Raw genomic sequence first — 25,096 nt, forward strand, 5'->3', positions numbered from 1 at the left:
CAACGAAGACGAATGGGAGTCCTTCCACATTGTCTTCTGGAGGTGGCAAGTCCAAGCTGCCATTCTGGAGACGCCTGTAGAACTCCGTCTGGGCGATGACTCCACCATCGGACATCCGGCCATTCTTCCCCACGTCCACATACAGAAACTCATAATATCACAATACTATTGAACCCCTTATAATTATAATAGTACGACCCCGAGTTGGGGGGTGGGACGATGTGGACGTGTTTCCCATTAATTGTCCCTCCACAGTTAGGAAAGTCCCACCGCTGGGCAAAGTGGGAGGCCACAGTCTGCCATTCCTGTGACGTGGAAGGAAACTGTGGAGTCAAACAAAAATGTAGTCAATGTAGTCATTTTGCACATAAACAGGGAAATCTGATTAGACACAAACATTCTTGCCCAACAATCAAGATAACATTTATTTGAGGGAGTTTTTAAAAACCAAAGTATAAGGTACACCTATCAGATTCCCCCTCCCCCCCCTCTCATGGGCCATTTCTAACATTATAGGGGGGGAACTCTTGGACAGGTAACCCTCTCCACTTCATTGAGAGATGAATGCCTAAATAATATGTATTGCTTTGAACCCCTCCTTAGTTACACTATTGATTGAGGATAGATAGAGAATTGGTATCAGCTGACTTAGCAGTTGGGGGGAGGGAGGGTTCAAAATGATTTGGGGACCCCCAAAAAAAGCCTCTGGCACTCTGCCTGAATTTAAAGCACAAATCACATTTAAAAAAATTTTAGGGGGTGTTTGGGGTAAAGCACTACTATGGAGCTGATAAAATACATTGTTAAGTGACTACATGAGGTGAATATAGGGCCAGCAGACCGTGCTGGGGAGGTAAGTGAAGGCAAATATGTATGAAGGACAAAAAAAAAAATTACATAAAAATCCAGCATGCATGAGGACAAAGGGGACATTCACAGCATATTATAATCATGGTAATTAGGGAATGAGGAAAGAATTACAAAATATTAGCAAACATTAAATACAATAAAATGTGATATTAAAGGATAAAAATCTTACCTTAATATACTCCTTTTGCAGTACCTGGATGATGGCAGAACAAGTCTCTGGGATAATGATCCCCAGAGCCTGCGGGGAGATGCCTGTCGAGAACTTGAGGTCCTGCAGGCTTCTCCCCATCGCCAAGTACCGCAGGGTGGTGACCAGCCTCTGCTCCGGAGTGATGGCTTACTTCATGCAGGTATCCTGCCTACTGATATAGGGGGGTCAGCAAAGCCAACAAACGGTGAAATACGGGGTCCGTCATCCGGAGAAAGTTCCTGAAATCATCAGGATTATTCTCATGGATCTCATGGAGCAAAGGCATATGACAGAACTGATCACGCTGGAGCAACCAATTCTTGGTCCATGAACTCCTCACCACCCTGTTCATGGACTGGACTTGTGTCAAGGTAAGGACCCCAACACCAAGCCCCTGCACAGCATTAACTCTACGAGGAGTACGTATACGCAACATGGCTAGAAAACGGTCGGCTGCTCAGAACGAAGTAACAGAACGCACTGAAGAACAGCAAGGCCTGTGAAGAGCGACCTGAAAAACAGTAACGAACGAACAAGAACACAATGACAGAGTCACGCGTAGCTTGCTGCACGCACTGAAGAGCAGATACAAACCCACAAGCACAAACTGAACAGCAGAAAACGATCTGAAAACCAGGAGTCTGAAAAAGTGCGAATCATCTCTCACCAAACTAACTACTAACACGATATTAGCAAAAGGAGCCCAAAGGGTGCCGCGCTTGGTTCTGAACTGGCCTTTTCTAGTCTCGTCATACGTGGTGTACGTCACCGCGTTCTTGGCGATCGGAAATTCCGACAACTTTGTGCAACCGTGTGTACGCAAAGCAAGTTTGAGCCAACATCCGTTGGAAAAAATCCATGGATTTTGTTGTCGGAATGTACGATCAATGTCCGATCGTGTGTACAGGGCATTATAGTTTTGAGCAAAAATCCCCTCAAAAAGGCCTTCATGGTATCCCATACCACCTGTGGTGAAGCCGAGTTGTCATTAATATGAACAATTCCGCTAGGGCCCGGTTCGTTGAGTCCCCCTGATGTTGAATTTTAAACCAAAAAGCAGGGAACTGCCAGTTAGTCCTAATCTTAGGCTTTATTTTATCTAGCGTTACTACTATAGGTGAATGGTCTGATAAACCTCTGGTTAGATATTGAATATTAGAGACCCAAGAAAGAACTGTGTCTGTACCCAGGGTCATATCTATTCTTGATAAAGTCTGATAGGTACTAGAGCAGCAGGAATATTCACTAGAAAGCGGATTCCTTAGATGCCATATATCCTGCAGTCCCAACTCCCGGATGTATCTATAAAAGGTAGTATCTACATTAGGGCCTGCGGGATGTCTGTCCCATTATATTAAAGCTTAACAATTCTTATGCCCCGTACACACGGTCGGATTTTCCGATGGACAATGTCCGATCGGAGCGTGTTGTCGGAAATTCCGACCGTGTGTAGGCGCCATCGGACATTTTCCATCGGATTTTCCGACACACAAAGTTGGAGAGCAGGAGATAAAATTTTCCGACAACAAAATCCGATCGCGTCAATTCCAACCGTGTGTGGCCTGTTCCGACGCACAAAGTGCCACGCATGCTCAGAAGAAATTCCGACACGGGACAGCTCGTTCTGGTAAACTTAGCGTTCGCAATGGATACAGCAATTTCGTCATGCTGCAATGTTAAAAATGGTTTAATACAGCGCACTCTCTTCTTTATAATGTCACAAGAATTAAGTAGTTTTGCTGCTCATATTCACACACACTTCTCACAAAGTTTTATTTGTGTTTTTTTAGTGGGATTCCCTGAATATATTGTTATTAGTTGTCACATCTGACAGTTTTATATTGTTTAATTTTTTTTTTTTTTTTGGATTTTAAGCCTTTTTTTTCTTTAACGTTTGGATTTTTTCCAAGGCTGATCTTTGTTCAATGTTATTTTTGTTTTTACTCCAGAATATTTTTGGGTGTGTTTTGTGTGTCAAGTTACCCCAACACCATTGATATCTTTTATTATTTAATCTCCAGGAGATTGTTTGTTGTTGGTGTCCCTTGTTCATTTCACATTGTATATTTGAAATGTACCTGAATCCTCACAAACCAACTGTCATTTTTGAAGTAAAACACATAGGAGAGTATAATTCAAAACAAAAATCCTTTATTAAGGGATCAGAACCAAACAAAGAGGAAGGCAACACTGGATCAACAGGAGAAATTAGCGAAGCCTGGGACCCCCACGGCAGACATCAATTCTTCAACATCAAAATTGGTGGCCTGAGGAGTCCATATGTAAGGGAGGGCAGTCTGGTCCGGGATTCGCAGAGATCCGGATAGCAGCAGATGACATCTGTGTCCCCAGGCTGTGGTACCACAAGAGGCTGCATCTTTTGGCCGACCAGACTGAACCCAGGGCAATCACTGTCTGGTCTTCCTTCCACGCTTCCTTCCGGGCTGTGGCTGTGCAGTTGGAGATGTGGTAGGAGGAGGAGTAGGACCTGGAGGAGGAGGAGGACTGGGGGGACCTGGAGGAGGACTGGGGGACCTGGAGGAGAGGGAGGAGGAGGAGGAGGACCTGCAGGAGGAGGAGGAGGACCATCCCAAAGATGTGTGTGAGGTGTAATTTGGCCCCTCATACCTTTCTCCAGAGCCTCCGATATGAGGGCCTCACACATGGCTTTTTGGCCCTCCTCCATCCTCTGCATTTTATAGGCTATGAAGGCAGCAATGTTCTCCTGCATGGTGTGTGGTGCTCCCAGGACCTCTGTAGCCCTCCAAAAGAATGCTATAGCAGCCTCCTCTAGGGTACTCCTCCTCCTGCCACTTTCTGTTTTCAGGGGGGGTGGAGGGACCTTGATATCAGCCAGCCGGCTCGGCCCGGCCACCTCCTGGCTGAGACTTCCCTGTGTATGAAAAAGGGACATGGTTTTAGTTTTTGCATCATTAATCACAATCCTAAATTAGTACTCCCAACTAACATCTAGTTAACATCATTGATTGGACAAGCAGAAATATTTAGAGGAATGCTGTACCTGGCTCAATCTGGGCTCCTCCACATGTGGCCTGGAAGGCCCAGGTTGGGCGTCAGAAGCCTCAGCCGGGGGGGAAGGAAGCGTGGAAGGAAGACTTGAGAGGGATGGCTTGGGTTCAGTCTGGCCTGCCAGAAAGTGCAGCCTGTCATAGTACAACATCCTGGGGACATAGATGTCATCTGCTGCTCCGGATCTCTGTGAATCCAGGACTTTCTTGCGCTCCCTCAGATATGTGCTCCTCAGGCCACCAATGAAAATCTTTATATAGGTGATGTCTGCCGTGGGGATCACCTGCTTCACAATTTCACACAATTGCTCCAGTGCTGCCTTCCTCTTTGCTTGGTTCTTGAAATGGGGGTGGGTAATCTCCCACAGACAGGGCAGCTCACTTAGCATCTCTATGAATACTGACATGAAGTCATTGTCTTTCATTAAGATATCCATGTTCACTGCAAGACACAACACAAGACAAAGCCTAATGTCAGACAAAACTCTCCTAATCTTGTTACAATATAGGCCTCAATCTAGAAGCAGTATAGGCACAAGTTTGTCTCTTACCTTCGTTCTTACGATCGGCGCGTCCAATGCTCCTTCCTCCGCTCACAGATCGTACGTAATACGCACGCGTGTTACGCTTTATACACACTGTGCATGCGTGTAACTCCGCCCGCCCCTGACGTTCTTTCTAGTCTATTCCCCGCCCCTTTTCGTTCGGCGCAGTGGGTGAAGAGCATGATGGCGGAGTTACAGCAGGTGCGTGCTAATTCTAGCAACGAGGAGGAGGAGGAGGAAAGGCCGGATCCAGGCACATCCCGATCCAGAAGGAGACGTTTTAAGGCCACAAATATGTCGTTTGGGGAGATGTTGGAGATGGTCGACATCATGAGGAAGTCCGACTATGACGGAAAATATGGGCCTTACCCCAACCCCAACATCCGAAAGGCCAAAATCATGGCGAAAGTGGTCAGGAGTCTTGAGAGGAATTTCGGGGTACGAAGATCTAAAGATCAGCTCAGGAAGCGGTGGTCGGACCTGAAGTTGAGAGAGCCAGAGCAGTACCGAAAGATCCGGAGAGTGCTGCAAAAAAGTAAGTAGTTGTGCTGTGTTCCTATTCTTTCTGTCTTTATTACGTTCGTTCTGCTCCATATGCTTTTATTAATTGTAACGTTTAAAAAGGGCAACTTTAATGTTCATGGGCCCATTATTCGTTCGTATCAAACATTTTTCTTTCGGCCTCTAGAACACCATTGTTTAGGCCATATGCATTTTCACACATTTTTTGGGGCCTACTTGGATGCCAAATATTTGTTTGTGTAGATGGGTTTGTTACTAGAATGAAATGCAAACTAGATTGTGTGTAAGGAGAGGACACTGAGCAGCTGTTTTCACATCTGGACACTGGAGCACTAGTGTGGGACACAAGAACATCATTTTTATTAGGGGGGGCCACACAGGTGCTCCAGTGTATACTATAGGGGGGGCTACATCTGTGAAGCTTGTACCAAAAGGTAAAGTATTGCAGCTTGACAAAGGACACTAAAAAATATACATCTTGGAACTCGGCTAAAATAGACAATTGTACCCCACTTCCAAGCAATGTTTCCTATTTCTAGTTCTGCCATCAAATATCTGTGTGCTAAGTATACCATTTTTGTTTTACATAGAGGAGAAAAGACTCGGAGGACACCCCTCATCCGAGGAGACCAGAGACCCCCCACCTCTGGAAGAAGGGGAAATACCAACACAAGAAGCTGAGCAGGAGGAAGAAGAAGATGTGGTGGAGATTGGCACCACAACAGGTGAGTGTCTGCGACCACAGACTCAGGTAAGAGATGGATGGTGGCAGATTTTTTAGACCTTTTTTTTTGTTCTTTATCTCTTTTTAGGTGATCTTGATGTGAGGGAGAGAGAACGCTTTACATCTGAAAGTGCCCAGATACTGATCGGGGAGATCATGGGGTGTAATCTCCAATTGCAAAACATCCAGCAACAAATCAGTGATGTTATTAAAAAAAATAATAACATCATTGATGTTTTGGGGCGAATTTAAACCCCACAAAATCACCTGTTTTATCGTGGTCCAATCTTACAAAAATGTTTTCAATGTTTAGAAAAGCCAAATTTGGAGGATGCACACAGTGTGCCAACATGTGCTATCTGCCATCACGGGAGATCAATGGACGCGTTTTGGGGGTGCAGCCCTTTCCTCAATTATAAAGTAGCGTTGAGGATGGGGTTGGTCCCCCAAAACACGTCCCTTGATCCCCCCTGATGGCAGATAGCACATGTTGACATTCGTAAATTGGTGTGCATCTTCCAAATTTGGCTTTTCCAGGGGTGATTTACCCCCATCTGAACGCTATATCAAACCCAGTTCCTAAATACTGATGTCTGATATAGCCTTCAGGTTTTACCTAATGTGAACTTTGTAAGTTCAAGTTTTTTGGCTTTCTTGTTGGTTTTACACAGGCCTGTTTTATCTGAAATGGATATTTCGATTTTTGATAATGCTACTGCAAACATTGTTATACAACAAACATGTTGGTTTGTTTTAAAAACCTTTCGTAAATGCACATGTGATTGTGCAGGTATAAAAAAGTGCCTTACTCAAGAATGTGTGGATTATTGTCTCAACACTACAACACTTTTGGGGTGATGTAATTGCTGTTTTATGCAAAAATGGAGGTTATTTCCTAAGGGCAAATACACTTTTCACTACAAGTGCAGGTTCAGTGCAGTTGCAAGTGCACTTGTAGTGAAATGTGTTTTTGCATTTAGGAAGTACCAGCCAACACTGTTTTTGATAAGGTTACCCAATCACGACATTTTCTGCACTCAACACATTTCTGTCAGGGTCAGCTAAAACAAACACAAGCAGTAAATGTCCACAAAGAATTTCTTTTGGTTGTTTTTTATTTGAAAAAGGTGTCACAGATTGTCTGGCATATTGATAGCCCCCCTACCCGCAAAGAACTCCAGGTATCGTAACCGGACATCACGGGCATTCAGGGAGGGCAAGCCAGGACGGCCACTTTCAAGCGCCGTCAGTGTTGATGGATTTGGAATTCCGGCCTCAGGCCCAACTGAGCCAGCATAGTTGGCTGAATGTTTTCTTAAAAAATTATGGAGAACACAGCAGGCAAGTATTATATGGTTCAGTTTATACTCCGCCATATGGATGGGTGTCAGAAATAATCGGAACCGGCTGGCCAGGATTCCAAATGTGTTCTCCACCACTCTTCAGGCTCTGGCCAGCCGGTAATTAAAAACCCTCTGTTCCGGGGTGAGGGTCCTCATCGGGAATGGCCGCATCAGGTGGTCCCCCAGCGCAAATGCTTCATCAGCAACAAACACAAATGGGAGACCTTCAACATTGTCCTCTGGAGGCGGCAAGTCCAAGCTGCCATTCTGGAGACGCCTGTAGAACTCCGTCTGGGCGATCACTCCACCATCGGACATCCGGCCATTCTTCCCCACGTCCACATACAAGAACTCGTAATTAGCCGACACCACCGCCAACATCACTATACTACTAAACCCCTTGTAATTATAATAGTACGACCCCGAGTTGGGTGGTGGGACGATGTGGACGTGTTTCCCATCAATTGCCCCTCCGCAGTTAGGAAAGTCCCACCACTGGGCAAAGTGGGAGGCCACAGTCTGCCATTCCTGTGGCGTGGAAGGAAACTGTTGAGGAAAAAACAATAAACATTACTATTTTTTCACAGATACATGGCAAGCAGATTATACACAAACATTATGGGGCAACCTCCAGATAGCATTTATTAAGGGGAATTTAACAACAACAAAGTATAAGGTACACCTATCATATTCCCCCTCCCCCCTCTCATGGGCCATTTCTAACATTATAGGGGGGGGAACTCTTGGACAGGGAACCCTCTTCACTTCATTTAGAGATGAATGCCTAAATACAGGGTATTACTTGGAACAGCCCCTCCTTAGTTACACTATTGGCAGACCACTGGACAGGTAAGAAGTGTCATAATACAAAGATATAAATACACACTGTACACATTTTAGCACATTTGAACATTCTGCTATTACCTATCAAGATAATAATAGGATACAAAAACTTGAAACAGTACCATTGGAAAGTATACAGGCAGGCCCTTGCACTACATGCTTTGGGGAATTCATCCATAAATCTGAGCACTAAAGAGGTGGGTATAGTGTGTATGGGTTTGGCAAAGTCAGCAGATAGATGATTGAGGATAGAGAATTGGGATCAGCTGACTTAGCAGTTGGGGGAGGGAGGGTTACAAAAAATTTGGGGACACCACAAAAAAAAGCCTCTGGCACTCTGCCTGAATTTAAATCAAAAATAACATTTCCAAACATTTTAGGGGGTGTTTGGGGTAAAGCACTACTATGGAGCTGATAAAATACATTGTTAAGTGACTACATGAGGTGAATATAGGGCAGGAGACACCATGCTGGAGAGGTTATTGAAGGGCAAATATGTATGAAGGACATAAAATAATAATTACATAAAAATCCAGCATGCATGAGGACAAAGGGGACATTCACAGCATATTACAATCATGGTAATTAGGGAATGAGGAAAGTAATACAATATATTAGCAAACATTCAATACAATAAAATGTGATATAAAAGGAAAAAAATCTTACCTTCATATACTCCTTCTGCAGGACCTGGATGATGGCAGAACAGGTCTCTGGGATAATGATCCCTAGAGCCTGGGGGGAGATGCCTGTCGAGAACTTGAGGTCCTGCAGGCTTCTCCCTGGGGCCAAATACCGCAAGGTAGCGACCAACCTCTGCTCCGGAGTGATGGCTTGCCTCATGCAGGTATCCTGCCTGCTGATATAGGGGGTCAGCGAAGCCAACAGACGGTGAAACACGGGGTCCGTCATCCTGAGAAAGTTCCTGAAATCATCAGGATTATTCTCACGGATCTCACGGAGCAAAGGCATATGACAGAACTGGTCACGCTGAAGCAACCAATTCTTGGTCCATGAACTCCTCCTCACCCTGTTCATGGACTGGACTTGTGTCAAGGTCAGGACCCCAACACCAAGCCCCCGCACAGCACGAACTCTACGAGGAGTACGCATACGAAACATGGCTAGAAAACGGTCGGCTGCTCAGAACGAAGTAACAGAACGCACTGAAGAACAGCAAGGCCTGTGAAGAGCGACCTGAAAAACAGCAACGAGCAGGCAAGATCACACAGAAAACTCTGATACGAACTGACTGCACGCACTGAAGAGCAGATACAAACCCACAAGCACAAACTGAACGGCAGAAAACGATCTGAAAGCCACGAGTCTGAAAAAGCGCGAATCGTCTCTCACCAAACTTTTACTAACACGAGATTAGCAAAAGGAGCCCAAAGGGTGCCGCGCTTGGTTCTGAACCGGCCTTTTCTAGTCTCGTCGTACGTGGTGTACGTGACCGCGTGGTTGTCGATCGGAAATTCCGACAACTTTGTGCGACCGTGTGTAGGCAAAGCAAGTTTGAGCCAACATCCGTCGGAAAGAATCCTAGGATTTTGTTGTCGGAATGTCCGAACAAAGTCCGACCGTGTGTACGGGGCATTAGAAGTGCTGGCTGCATTTGTTTTACTTCTTTATTTTTTCCTTTTTGATCCTGCCAGTAAAACTATTATTTTTCAAGAGACCAAGACATTCAGCAAAAGTGAGAATTTGAGGGTTGAGATGGATTCATGTGCTTGTTGGAAATGGGTGCGTGAATTTGGGGGCAAGCACTGCATGGGGGGGTGCAATGAAATGCAGTTTCAATATGGACACTCCATCATAAATGCAGCAGATTTCCCTCCCCACTGATGAGACGTTTTGTAGCTGGGTGGGTGGAGTCTGACGAGGATTTGGAGACAGTCATTCAGACAATCGCTTGGCTTTGCCATCAAGCTCCTCCCACTGTCAGCATCGCTTTTTGCTAGGAAGTGGTCAGCTATGAAGACATAGCACTGTGTAAAAGTGGTGTTATTAAGAACTATTAGAATCTACAGGTAATAGACATTTTAACCACTTGTCCACCGGGCACTTATACCCCCTTCCTAACCAGGCCAATTCTCAGCTTTCAGCGTTCTCACACTTTGAATGACAAGTCAGTCATGCAACACTGTACACGTGTGAAATGTTTGTTCTTTTTTTCACACAAACAGCTTTCTTTTGGTGGTATTTAATCACTCTGTTTTTCTTTATGCTATAAATAAAAAAAGACTGAAAATTTTGTAAACAAAATGCATTTTTCTTAATTTCTGCTATAAAATTTTGCAAATCAGTAATTTTTCTTCATAAATTTTAGCCACAATTTATACTGCTACATATATTTGGTAAAAATAACCCAAATCAGTGTATAGTATTTGGTCTTTATGAAAGTTATAGAGTTTACAAGCAATGGTGCCAATCACTGAAAATTTATCACACCTGATGTACTGGTGGCCTATGTCATTTCTTAAGACCCTAACAAGTCAGGACAGTACAAATACCCCCCAAATGACCCCTTTTTGGAAAGTAGACAGTCCAAGGTATTTAGTAAGAGGCATGGTGAGTTTTTTGAAGTTTAAATTTTTTCCCACAATTCTTTGCAAAATGAAGACTTTTTTTATTTTCAGAAAATTGTCATATTAGCAAGTTATTTTTCTCACACAGCATATGCATACCACAAATCACACCCTGAAACATATTCTGCTACTCCTGAGTATAACAATACCACATGTGTGAGACTTTTACACAGCCTGGCCACATACAGAGGCCCAACATGCAGGGAGCACTATCGGGATGAGCATTGACATGGCATGGATGAGGCCAGAAGAGTGGTGGAGAACGCTTTTGGGATAATGGCCAGCCGGTTCTGCCTATTCCTTACGCCAATCAACATGGCAGAATATAAACCTAACCAGATAATCCTTCCATGCTGCATTCTACACAACTCTTTAAGGAGAAATTCAATGAGCTATGTGGCCTCAGTTGTGCCAAGCTGGCCATCCTGGCTTGCCCCCCCAAAGTGCCCGCAAAGTGAGACAGAAGTATGTTGAGTACTTTGCAGGTAGGGGGGCCATTGATATGCCAGAAACTATTTAAGAAACATTTTATCCTACATTTTGGAACTTAAACTGAAAGAAGATTTCCTTTGATTAGCTGCCTGGGTTTCTTTTTCTTTTTGGACATTTTCTTCAATAGTGCTAATGTAATTTATTTGATACATGAGGTGGCAATCTCTTCTTCAGCTAACTATTATGTTGTGGGTCTGCTACACACACACCTTGTTTTTTTTTGTTAATGTATGTAATGCATTACTGACAAAAATAGTCATAATTTTCAGCACCATAAATGAATTATGTGGAGTCATGAAAATGGCGTGATTGTGGCAAGTTAGAAAGCACTGTGGGAGTTATTTACTAAAGGAAATTCCACTTTGCACTCCAAGTGCACTTAAAAGTGCACAAGAAACTGCACTTTTAGTGCAAAGTGGATTTTCCTTTAGTAAATAACCCCCATTGCCACTGTAAACACCAACTTACTACAAAAATTGCTATTGAGCATTGAAAGAAGAAGCCACACTTTGTTGAGCAGAAAACATTTTACTCAAAGCACATTCACATGTGCATTAGAAAAGGGTTTTGGAACAAAACAACATCTTTGGTGTATATTTTTTTTGTTTCACATGGTAAATATCCTTTTTTTGGTTAAACGGGCCTGTTTCAAAGCATAACATACACAACTCAGGAACTTACAAAGTTCAGCTTTGACAAAGTGAAGGCAATATCAGACATGAGTATGTCCAAACTGTGTTGATATTGCCTTCATCAGATGGGGTGATGTCACCCCTGTAAAGGCCAAATTTTGAAGATGCACCAAAATTGGGATTCAAACTGACGATTTCCCTCCTGATCCCATGCTGAATGTCAACATGTGCTAGCTCCCATCATGAGGAATCAATGGACGTGTTTTGGGGGTGCAACCCCTTCCTCTCACCTAATTGAGTTGGGAGGAAGGGGTTTCACCCACAAAACGTGTACATTGATATCCTGTGATGGCCGATAGCACATGTTGACACACTGTGTGCATCTTCAGAATTTTGGATTTTAAAATACTTTAAAAGTTTTTTTTTTTATTCAAAAATACACAAGAAAACTGTACAATTTTTGTGTGTTTTAGATTCTGCCTAAAACATCAATGATGCCCTTCATTTTTTTGAACATCATTGATGTTTTCCTTTATATTTTCTAAATCACGATTGCACCCATTCTCTCCCTGATGAGGATCTGGGCACTTTCACTGGTGAGATGAAATTCTTCTTCCACAACATCCCCATCACCTAAAAGAAAAAAAACACACCATGTATTATAAATATCCAGGAACAGATATCTTACCTGAAACTGTGGTCTCAGACACTCACCTGTTGTGACAATTTCGCCCACTTCCTAAAGCTCTCCCTCCTCATCCTCTGCTTGTGGTGTGGGGATTTCCCCTTCTTTAGGAGGTGGGGGGTCCCTGGTGTCCTCAGATGTCCCGAGTCTTTTCTCCCCTATGTGAATAAAAAATAGGTATACTTAGCACACAGATATTTGAGGGCAGAAATAGGAATATGAAACATTGCTTGGAAGTGTGGTACAATTGTCTGTTTTGGCAGAGTTCCAAGCTGAAGAACATTTTATTTCCTTTCTAAAGCTGGAATACTTACCTTTTTTGTTAAAGTATTACACATGGAGACACTCCTATAGTATCCCCTGGAGCACCTTTGTGGGACACCCTAAAAAGTTGAATTCCGGTGTCCCACACTAGTGCTCCTGCGTCCAGATGTGTAAACAGCTGCTGAGTGTCCTCTCCTTACACTGAATCAAGTTTGCATTTCATTCTAGTTACAAACCCATCTAGACAACAAACTTATTTTAATACAAATTGGCATGAACAAATGTAGTTAACCTGTATCTGCCTAAAACATCTTATAAGTGGGCGAATTAACTATGTTTCCTACAATCGATTACTGTGCCCATGAACATGAAAGTTGCCATTTTAAAATGTACAACAGTAAAGCACATGGAGCAGAACAAACGTTAGGGAGAAGAATAGGAACACACGACAAAATACTTACTTTTTTGCAGCACTCTCTTGATTCTTCTGTACTGATCCTGCTCCCTCAATATGGAGGTCTGACCATCGTTTCCTCAGTTGATCCTTGGATCGCTGTACCCCAAAATTCCTGTGCAGACTCTTCACAACTTTAGGCTTGATCTTGGCCTTTCTCACAGTTGGGTTTGGGTACGGTCCATACTTCCCATGATACAGAAAAATAAGACCCTTCGATTAGGGAACTTATATACCCCCAGTATAGTGGGACTTTATAGGCGAACCATACGATTAAACATTGGATAAAAAAGTGTTTTATTTATTTGAAAAAAGCATAAAAACAAGATACATTGGACATAAATCTTAGCAGTATTACTTGTACAGTAGAATTTGCTTTCATATAACAATTTTGTATACTTCCATTTATGATAGGATATTTTCTCTAAGGGCCTGACATGTTTCAGGACGATGTCTCTTCTTCAGAGGCGTATTGCAGAGAGAAAAATCGTATGGGTAGGAGATACATTCTGAAACAACAAATGAAGATAATTTGCAATATGTACAGAAAGCGGTTTTGTAACCCAGCATACCACTGTGTCCACCATACATACCAGTGAAAAGTTGTTCAAGAGTGAAAGATATATGCACAAGTATGCACAGGCATCCAATTTTGGATGGAGCAACAAATTGTATCTTTTAGATAAAAAACACTGGCTGTCAGCTGACCAACCAGTGTGAGATAATGGTTATGCTTCGGCTTCAGGAATGACCTCGCAAAGGCCCCCAAGTGGAAGGACAGCCCAGGGGGGTCCCAGATTAAACCTTGAAAAGAAAGGAGAAAATACAAAAAAAACCCTTAAGTAGTTTGCTCAAAACTCATTGATTTGTACAGATATTAACTTCCCCCCCAAAGGGGCTTTCCCCTTCATTTACTCTTGAATAGAAAGCAATGTATGTATGTAAAACAAGTATCTTATATAGTGCAGGATCATATTGTCTTTAAAGACTTCAAATGTTCAGAAAAAGGCTTTTAGACAAATCTACTAAGTTTAAAAGATTGACAGTGCTGCCAACTAATACTAAAAAAGAAAAAAGAAAAAATGGAAAGAAAAAGAAGGAGAAAGGGAGACTTTCTGCCTGTATATAGGAATAGAGCAGTTGTTAAACAGCTGAACCGTTTAGCCAAATAAGTGTGAAAGAAAGGACCATAAGGGGGTTTGCTTGTTTTGTCTCATATAGAGAGACCAAATAGCTAGCTTATTTCCATCCATCGTGGAGTATATCTTACAAGGAGATGTGTCACCCATGGAGCTAGGGTAAAGGATTTTAAAGTTACTTACTTTTTAGGAGCAAAAACGATGCATAAGTAGCTGAAGCGCAAGGCGCTTTGTAGCCTGTATGATAGGATACCACACTGAGCAGGACATCCAGACGTGGCTTATATAGCCGCCGGCGCCTGCGCAGTGAAGTTCGTATCAGAAGTGTCAGCAGAGGAAGAAAAATCACTCTGCAGTGGCGCGCATGCATCAGACGGAACGACGCGTCCAAGGGAGGGCAGATACCAGGGATCCTGAATAGGAAAACACCCGGAGTCACGCCGTCACCGAGAAAAGCGTCATCGCGCATGAGGCAGAGCGCAGCCATGTACTGGCTGATGATTTCTAATTGCATAGGATCAAGCCAGTGCGATAGAAAGAAAAAGAATATTATTATAACTGATGGGGGCACGGTCACATATATAAAAAGGAAAAGAGGAAAAGGGGAGAGGAGGGGAATAAATGAGAAAAAGGAGAAAAAGGAGAAAAATAGAAAAAGAAAAGAACAATTAAAGAAATATAGCGACCGTGTGAGGAAAGATTGTATGGAAAAAAAAAAACGTGTTTTTAAAAAAAATTAAAAAATAAGAGGAATGGAATGAAAAATCATCCAAAAGTTTTCCTCATTTCCTGTTTCAAAAAACAGAAAGAGGGAGGGACCCCGGGTGTCCAAAGGATGGGACCCCAGGGGAGGGTCTGCACGGTGCCCACCCAGAGCCGAAGTGCTGGGGGAGCGTCATGCAGGTCCACCCCACCGACGCACGAATACACCGTCATGACAGGCCCGTGACCGGACCAGTCTGCAGCGTAGAAAGATGCCACGCCGTCATCAAGGATGGTTCGACGTGGCCCACGTGCGTCGGGCGAGGACAGATCCAAAGCCGAGTGACTAACAGATTGCTAAAAACTCAGTACAGAGACTCTTTGCCACTAAGCAAAAAGCCTCTTTGGAATTATCTCCAAATGGTCGTCAAAAATACATCAATCTGGTACATAAAGCATGATGGACATAGCTGGATAGGCAAAGAAATAGATAAACATATATGGCAGTTGATGTAGTACATACATATGGTATATTTTATACATCAAATCAAATGACAGAAGTTATGAGGGTAAACATATACATGCTAAACATATTTTATTGGTCATTGTAAATGTACAGTTGTATAGGAGCTATGTTCTGTGAATACAGGTGACATTATCAAAAGATATCCACAAGGAGTTCATCATCAAGGACCTGATTAACTAATCATTACCTTTGGGTGACTCAGAGATACCCCACAAAGTGCACACTCTCGACATAATGCCGGGTGTAAAGTATTAAACGTTCATTCTATTTCGCACCCCCCTGAGACAAAGCCCTCCAGAAAGGGACGAAAGCTCATCTGGGTATTCAAACCTGGAAATTGTGTTGCATTAAGGCTTGCGATCCAACGGACCTCCCTCTGGAGCAAGACCTTGTTCCAATCACCACCCCTCGTGTTCGGATGGACACGGTCAAGGATGGTGAAATGGACGCGGGGAAACTTTCCCATATGATGGTCTCGCACGTGTCGCCCCAGAGGAAGGTCCGGGTCCGCCTGCCTCATGCTGGTGATATGTCGTGCTGCCCTTTTGTGAAACTCTAATTTGGTTTTGCCAACGTAGAAGCATCTACATTGGCAAGTTAGTAAATAAACAACTCCAGGGATCTTGCAATTCGAGAAATGTCTCGGCCTGTACATTCTTCCATTGGGTAGTTTGAATTTGTTTTGTGTGTTCATGTAGGGACAACATGAGCATCCACCACATGTAAAAGTTCCTGGTCGTTTGCATATATCTGAGCGAAAAGTGCCTGTATATTCACTTTTTACAAGGCAATCCCCCAGTGAGCGGGCCTTCCTAAATGTGATGGTAGGTGTGGCAGATATATGTGGTTTTAGATTGGGGTCTATTTGTAATAGATGCCAATGTTTTTGTAGGAAACTTTAAAAGTAAAAACCAAATTAGACCAAATTAGAGTTTCACAAAAGGGCAGCACGACATATCACCAGCATGAGGCAGGCGGACCCGGACCTTCCTCTGGGGCGACACGTGCGAGACCATCATATGGGAAAGTTTCCCCGCGTCCATTTCACCATCCTTGACCGTGTCCATCCGAACATGAGGGGTGGTGATTGGAACAAGGTCTTGCTCCAGAGGGAGGTCCGTTGGATCGCAAGCCTTAATGCAACACAATTTCCAGGTTTGAATACCCAGATGAGCTTTCGTCCCTTTCTGGAGGCCTTTGTCTCAGGGGGGTGCGAAAAAGAATGAACGTTTAATACTTTACACCCGGCATTATGTCGAGAGTGTGCGCTTTGTGGGGTATCTCTGAGTCACCCAAAGGTAATGATTAGTTAATCAGGTCCTTGATGATGAACTCTTTGTGGATATCTTTTGATAATGTCACCTGTATTCACAGAACATAGCTCCAATACAACTGTACATTTACAATGACCAATAAAATATGTTTAGCGTGTATATGTTTACCCTCATAACTTCTGTCATTAGATTTGATGTATAAATATACCATATATATGTACTACATCAACTGCCATATATGTTTATCTATTTCTTTGCCTATCCAGCTATGTCCATCATGCTTTATGTACCAGATTGATGTATTTTTGACGACCATTTGGAGATAATTCCAAAGAGGCTTTTTGCTTAGCGGCAAAGAGTCTCTGTACTGAGTTTTTAGCAATCTGTTAGTCACTCGGCTTTGGATCTGTCCTCGCCCGGCGCACGTGGGCCACATCGAACCATCCTTGATGACGGCGTGGCATCTTTCTACGCTGCAGACTGGTCCGGTCACGGACCTGTTATGACGGTGTATTCGAGCGTCGGTGGGGTGGACCTGCATGACGCTCCCCCAGCACTTTGGCTCTGGGTGGGCGCCGTGCAGATCCTCCCCTGGGGTCCCATCCTTTGGACGCCCGGGAGCCCTCCCTCTTTCTGTTTTTTGAAACAGGAAATGAGGAAAACTTTTGGATGATTTTTCATTCCATTCCTCTTATTTTTTAATATTTTTTTAAAAACAAGTTTTTTTTTTTTCATACAATCTTTCCTCACACGGTCGCTATATTTCTTTAATTGTTCTTTTCTTTTTCTATTTTTCTCCTTTTTCTCCTTTTTCTCATTTATTCCCCTCCTCTCCCCTTTTCCTCTTTTCCTTTTTATATATGTGACCGTGCCCCCATCAGTTATAATAATATTCTTTTTCTTTCTATCGCACTGGCTTGATCCTATGCAATTAGAAATCATCAGCCAGTACGTGGCTGCGCTCTGCCTCATGCGCGATGACGCTTTTCTCGGTGACGGCGTGACTACGGGTGTTTTCCTATTCAGGATCCCTGGCATCTGCCCTCCCTTGGACGCGTCGTTCCGTCTGATGCATGCGCGCCACTGCAGAGTGATTTTTCTTCCTCTGCTGACACTTCTGATACGAACTTCACTGCGCAGGCGCCGGCAGCTATATAAGCCACATCTGGATGTCCTGCTCAGTGTGGTATCCTATCATACAGGCTACAAAGCGCCTTGCGCTTCAGCTACTTATGCATCGTTTTTGCTCCTAAAAATTAAGTAACTTTAAAATCTTTTACCCTAGCTCCATGGGTGACACATCTCCTTGTAAGATATACTCCACGAGGGATGGAAATAAGCTAGCTATTTGGTCTCTCTATATGAGACAAAACAAGCAAACCCCCTTATGGTCCTTTCTTTCACACTTATTTGGCTAAACGGTTCAGCTGTTTAACAACTGCTCCATTCCTATATACAGGCAGAAAGTCTCCCTTTCTCCTTGTTTTTCTTTCCATTTTTTCTTTTTTCTTTTTTAGTATTAGTTGGCAGCACTATCAATCTTTTAAACTTAGTAGATTTGTCTAAAAGCCTTTTTTTGAACATTTGAAGTCTTTAAAGACAATATGATCCTGCACTATATAAGATACTTGTTTTACATACATACATTGCTTTCTATTCAAGAGTAAATGAAGGGGAAAGCCCCTTTGGGGGGGAAGTTAATATCTGTACAAATCAATGAGTTTTGAGCAAACTACTTAAGGGTTTTTTTGTATTTTCTCCTTTCTTTTCAAGGTTTAATCTGGGACCCTCCTGGGCTGTCCTTCCACTTGGGGGCCTTTGCGAGGTCATTCCTGAAGCCGAGGGATAACCATTATCTCACACTGGTTGGTCAGCTGACAGCCAGTGTTTTTTATCTAAAAGATACAATTTGTTGCTCCATCCAAAATTGGATGCCTGTGCATACTTGTGCATATATCTTTCACTCTTGAACAACTTTTCACGGGTATGTATGGTGGACACAGTGGTATGCTGGGTTACAAAACCTCTTTCTGTACATATTGCAAATTATCTTCATTTGTTGTTTCAGAATGTATCTCCTACCCATACGATTTTTCTCTCTGCAATACGCCTCTGAAGAAGAGACATCGTCCTGAAACATGTCAGGCCCTTAGAGAAAATATCCTATCATAAATGGAAGTATACAAAATTGTTATATGAAAGCAAATTCTACTGTACAAGTAATACTGCTAAGATTTATGTCCAATGTATCTTGTTTTTATGCTTTTTTCAAATAAATAAAACACTTTTTTATCCAATGTTTAATCGTATGGTTCGCTTATTAAGTCCCACTATACTGGGGGTATATAAGTTCCCTAATCGAAGGGTCTTATTTTTCTGTACCAATCCGGGATGTTGGCAACCGTTTGAAGGCAACACTTTGGGCCTTCAGTGGTTCATCTCACTAAATACTTCCCATGATAGTCGGCCCTCTTGAAGATGTCCATCGTCTCCACCATCTCTATAAAGGCCATAATTGAGGCCTTCAATCTTGGATCGGGAGGTTCGGAGCTCCAGCCTTGTCTTTGCACCTGTTGTCTCTCTGCCATGTGCTCTCCCACTGCGCCGAAAGACAAGGGGCAGGAAATAGACTAGAAAGAATGTCAGGGGGGCAGAGTTCCACGCATGTGCAGTGTATATAAAGCATAACACGCGTGCGTCGTACGTACGATTTGTGACCGGAGAACGAAGTAATGAAAGTGACGATCGTTATAACGAAGGTACAATTTTAAGTTGGTGCATCAGTGGTCTGCTTATAGATTGAAGCCTATATTGGGTCAATATTGCTTATAAATTGAGACCTATATTGGATCAAGATTAGGAGAGTTTCGCCTGACATTAGAGTTTGTCTTGTGTTGCGTCTTGCAGAGAAAATGGACCTATTCAATGATGAGGACTTTATCCCCATTTTCATTGATATGTATAGGGAGCTGCCCTGTCTGTGGCAGGTAAACCACCCCTTTTATAACAATAAACCAAAGATGAAGGCACCGCTGGATCAATTGCTGGAATTTGTGAAGCTGGTGATCCCCACGGCAGACATCCCCTATTTGAAGGCCCTAATTGGTGGCATGAGGAGCACTTATAATAGGGAGTGCAAGAAGGTCCAGGATTCCCTGAGATCAGAAGCAGCAGATGACATTTATGTCCCCAGGCTGTGGTACTATGACAGACTGCATTTTCTGGCAGGCCAGACTGAACCCAGGCCAGCACTCTCCAGTCTTCCTTCAAGGCTTCCTTCCCCCTAGCTGAGGCTTCTGATGACCAACCTAGGCCTTCCAGGCAGCAACATGTGGAGGAGCCCAGCTTGTATCAGGTATAGCATTCTTCAAAATATTTCTGTTTGTCAAATTAATGATGTTAAATATATGTTAGTTTTGATAAATAATTTCTGATTTCACAAAGTGTTTTACATATCAATAGACAGTAGTGGCCACAAATGTTTGGGACAATAATGAAAAATGCTGGGGTCAGAATGATAGTCTTTTCTATTTATTAACATTCAATTTGCAACAGTCATGAGCTGAAAATGGTGTGAGATTGATGAACCAAAAACTAAAAATGTTCCTCTTTCATATACAGGAATGCCTCAGCCAGGAGGAGGCCGTGGAACATGGCAGCCAGGAGGTGGCGGGGGTAAGTGGTAGCCAGGAGGTGGCTGTGCCCAGTAGCCTGCCCGAATCACAGGTCACTCCCCTCGGCCTTCCACAAAAAAGTGCCAGGAAGAGGAGTAACCTGAATGAGGCAGCAATTGGCCTATTTCTGAAGGCTACTGCGGCCCTCAGAAACCCTGACACTGTTCAAAAGGACTATGCCTACATGACAGCCTGCAGAATGCTGACAATGGAGGAGGGCAAATGCCTCTTCTGTGAGGAAGTGATCTTGCAAGCCCTAAATAAGGGGTTGAGGGGAAAACTCACAAGCCAAAGCCACGTTTGTAAGTTCAACCATGGTCCTCCTCCTCCACCTCCTGCCACACCTCCAACACCAGAGCCACAGCCTGGAAGGAAGCGTGTAAGGAAAACCAGAGAGTGATGGCCTGGGTTCAGTCTGGTCTGGCAAAAGATGCAGGCTTTTGTATGACCACAGCCTGGGGACATATATGTTATCTGCTGCTGTTCCTGATCTCTTGTAGTCCTGGACCGGATTGTGCTCACTATTATATGGACTCCTCAGGCCACCAATTTTGACTGTAAAATAATTGATTTGTGCCCTGGGGTACAAAGGCTTCGCAAATTTCACCAGTTTCTCCAGCGTTGTCTTCTTCTTTATTTTGTTATGACCCAGAATAAATGGCTATTTCTTTTTCACAAATACTTGGGTATGTGTTTTACTTCAAAAGGGACAGTTTGTTTGTGAGTAGGCAGGTACATTTCAAAAATACAATGTCAAATTTGCAAGGGACATCAACCAACCTCCTTGAGGTAAAAAATACAAGATGATAATAGTGTTGTGGTAACTTGACACACAAAACGAGAAATAATATTATGGAGAACACTAGGAAAAAAAATGCAGATCTTGGTAAAAAAAAAAAAAAAAAAAAAAAAACAAATAAAAAATAAAAAAAAACATTATGGAGATCTGACGGAAAAAAAAAAAATATTATTCATGATATCACGAAAAATAATAAAGAAACCAGTTTGTGAGAACTCTGTGTGAATATCAGCAGCAAAACAACTTCATTCTTCTAGCATTCTAAAGAAGAAGAGAATACGCTGCATTAAAAGATTTCAAAATTTGCAGTGTGACGAATGTGCTATGTCCATTACGAACGCTAGTTTTACCAGACCGAGCGCTTCTGTCTCGTAATTTATTCTGAGCATGCGTGGCACTTTGTGCATCGGAATTGTCTACACAAGATTGGAATTTACGCGAATGGATTTTATTGTCGGAAAATTTGAGAACAGGATCTCAAACTTTGTGCGACGGAAATTCCGATGGAAACTGTCCGATGGAGCCTACACACGGTCGGGATTTCTGACAACAAGCTCCGATCGCACATTTGCCATCAGAAAGTCCGACCGTGTGTACGAGGCATTAGAATGGCTGGACGTTGTAACATTAGTCACAGAAGAGATCAGTTGGAAATGATAATCTATAAATATACAAAAGCATCACTGGTTCAAATGCCAACCACAGCAATACCTGCCTCTATTTGTCTTCTTTACCATTATCATTAAAAGTAAAAGAAAATCCCAAATTTTGGGTTGTCCCCAGAAAAGTAATGGAAGGGTAGTCTTCTAATGGTGACCTGGTGGAGGGGTCCCCATGGAATTCCCTTTATTGTCAGGGATTTCCTCTCACTTCTTGTTTGGCTGTGGGGCAGGAAGTGAAGGGAAATCTCCTCAATGGGACATAAGTGGTGAAAAAAAAAACAAATCTGACCGGGGTTATAACCCTCCATTGCTCTATCCTAAGTGAAAGAAAAAGTTTTGCCCAGAGTTCTACTTTAATCTGAAATTGCCGTTTACATTTAAATTATTATTTTATCAAAGTGTTTTCGTTTTTCAGGCTGCGGTAATCTCAGAAGTAACCATTTTTATGTAGTATTAAATCCTCTCCATATCTTGCAGTGTTGACCTTGAAGAGTACAGAAGCATGATAGTGATGATGTTTACGATCAAGGAGATTAACAATAACCCCGATCTTCTGCCCAATGTGACCCTGGGCTATCGTATATTCAGTACTTGTGATGATCCATTGAAGACTTTGGGATATGCCATAAAGATATTGTCTGGAGAAAAGGAAGCTCCTAACTATTATTGTAAGGGAGATGGAGAAGTGGCCGCTTTTATTGGTGACAGTTCTTTACCTACAAATCATGCGCTGGCCCAGTTCCTTAGTCTGTACCGGTATACACAGGTAAGTGATCACTGCAATATATCATATATGTAATAATAGGTTGTGTTCAATAGTTGGCTCAGTCCAGTCTAAGTTAGACATGTGCACTGCCGAAAAATTTGTTTGTTTACGTTTCATTCGTTTTTAGTTTTTTTCGGAAATTCGAAAATTCGAAAATAAGAAAGGAAAATCTGAAAATCCAAAAATTTGAAATAATAACTAACTAACTGATAACTAACACATAAATTCTAGGTATTGGAATTTCCTTTCAAATGGCTGTTAGTGAACGTAACAAATACGAATTTATCTGAAGTTACGAATTATCCAAAAAAAAAAAAAAATTTAATTTGAAACCAATGTCTTTTAAAAATACATTAAACAATGATGCTCTTCAGGAGACACGCTCATTCTTATCTAGGTATCCATTTGAGTAAGAAGGGGTCACAGCCTATCCAGAAGATCGTCAAATGCATAGTTACGCAGCTGAACATATAGGCTGGCGAAGATATGGGTCCATCAACAGATGGGTCCAGTCCCGATGACCTCTGGTCCTCTCATACAATTTTCTCTGTCTTCTGATCTGTCACAACATAATCAGAAGGAGTATTTCCTGAACCGTCTTCAGGGCTGGATCCATAGTGCATGCAGCTAGCAACAGCTGTTGTGGAATATTTTATATTAATGTATTGTCATAAGTCTCCCAGTGTGTGTTCAATAGTAGCCCCCTCTAAAGAGCTGACTGGGGCAGACCAACGCTGGTTGAGATCCGTTTGGTAGTGAAAAGCTCTTTGGGGATGTAGAGAAATGTTTGTGGAGTGGGGACATGTCTGCCAGCTAAGGGCCCCTGTGCGATGCACAGAACGATCGTCTGGTGGGGGTGTGTTCGCTCTGCAAAGACATTATCGGTTTAACGAGTGTTCTCTCATGTTGCCCCTGTGTGCCTGATCAACACATTTGTGGCCCAATGAGTGTACGCCTGCCGATAATCTCTTGTCCACAAAGACAGTAGAATAATCCAGGTATACACTTTTCTCTGGAACAATGTATAATAGGGATTTCTATCAACGAAAATATGGGAGTCTTTTGGGTTGTTCTGGTTGGAGACAGGGTTAATGTTTGAAAGCCATGTGGCTTCTAAAAACATGCAATGCACCCTGTCTCTGCTCAGACACACCCATAAGACTCCTATAGTCATTGTTCATTGGTTGTTTCATTTTCCTGTGTTGTTAAATCCTTATATGATCATTGATATCCTGTGAGGTCACAAGCTTTGTAAGAGGTGTTATTGGCTGTTGGAGGCCGAACCCTCAAGCTTTGGGACTTGCTATTGATATGCTAATAAAGTGGCTCACTCAGACAGCTGAGGGAGGCTGGCTGCAGTGTGTTTTTGGAACTGGAAGCATGAGGATGTGATTATTTGTCTAGTTGGATGGCTGGGGCACACAGCAGAGGCTGGATACGATCAAAAGGTGAGATGCATTTATATCATTAGACGAAATTGTTATTATGATTAGAAACAGGAGATTTGGCTATGTGCTTTGCGTACAACCAAATTTCACTGACAGAATGGCGAGCCAGGTACTTTATGGAGCAGACAGAACCCCAGTTCACATCGGTGAGAAAAGGGGGGAGAATGGATCCCAGTCTAGGACATTTCTTTCCAATGTGTTGGGGAGCTTCTGCTCTGCAAAAGAACACATTTTTCGTCTTTTGAAATAATGCTGTAAGTTTGATTGTATGTCTGGTGTGTGCCTGTGTGTGTGTGTGTGATTTGTATCTCAAATCTTTGTGTAAGGAGACTGTGTGTGTAAGTGACTGATGCTGTGTAACAAGTTTGTAATACATGTGAGAAATGGATGAATTGTAATTACCGTATTTATCGGCGTATAACACGCACCGGCGTATAACACGCACCCCAATTTAGGAGGGAATTTTAAGGAAAAAAAAACTTTTAGGAGGGAAGTTGAAGGGAAAAAAACTTACATTTAAACGCCCATCATTGCAGCCTTCTCAGTGCAGCCATGTCAGTGCAGCCTTGTCAGTGCAGCCTTGTCAGTGCAGCCATGTCAGTGCAGCCTTCCCCAGTGCAGCCTTGTCAGTGCAGACTTCCCCAGTGCAGCCTTGTCAGTGCAGACTTCCCCAGTGCAGCCTTGTCAGTGCAGCCTTGTCAGTGCAGCCATGTCAGTGCAGCCTTCCCCAGTGCAGCCTTCCCCAGTGCAGCCTTGTCAGTGCAGACTTCCCCAGTGCAGCCTTGTCAGTGCAGACTTCCCCAGTGCAGACTTCCCCAGTGCAGCCTTGTCAGTGCAGACTTCCCCAGTGCAGCCTTGTCAGTGCAGACTTCCCCAGTGCAGACTTCCCCAGTGCAGCCTTGTCAGTGCAGACTTCCCCAGTGCA

General features: G+C 43.0%; 2 protein-coding genes across 2 annotated transcripts in view; both read left to right on the top strand.

Annotated features, from left to right (window-relative positions):
* The window catches only part of LOC141126683 (uncharacterized), a 640,228-nt gene that overhangs the window by 275,938 nt on the left and 339,194 nt on the right, over positions 1-25,096 (top strand). The gene's annotated exons all lie outside the window — the stretch shown is intronic.
* LOC141129606 (vomeronasal type-2 receptor 116-like) overlaps positions 1-25,096 on the top strand; it is a 113,668-nt gene that overhangs the window by 22,054 nt on the left and 66,518 nt on the right. The window contains exon 3 of the mRNA XM_073617705.1: positions 22,435-22,723. Coding sequence (XP_073473806.1) covers positions 22,435-22,723 — 289 coding nt within the window. The remainder of the gene's footprint in view (positions 1-22,434; positions 22,724-25,096) is intronic.

Source organism: Aquarana catesbeiana, linkage group LG02, assembly GCF_042186555.1.
Source record: "Aquarana catesbeiana isolate 2022-GZ linkage group LG02, ASM4218655v1, whole genome shotgun sequence".
Classification (NCBI taxonomy): domain Eukaryota; kingdom Metazoa; phylum Chordata; class Amphibia; order Anura; family Ranidae; genus Aquarana; species Aquarana catesbeiana.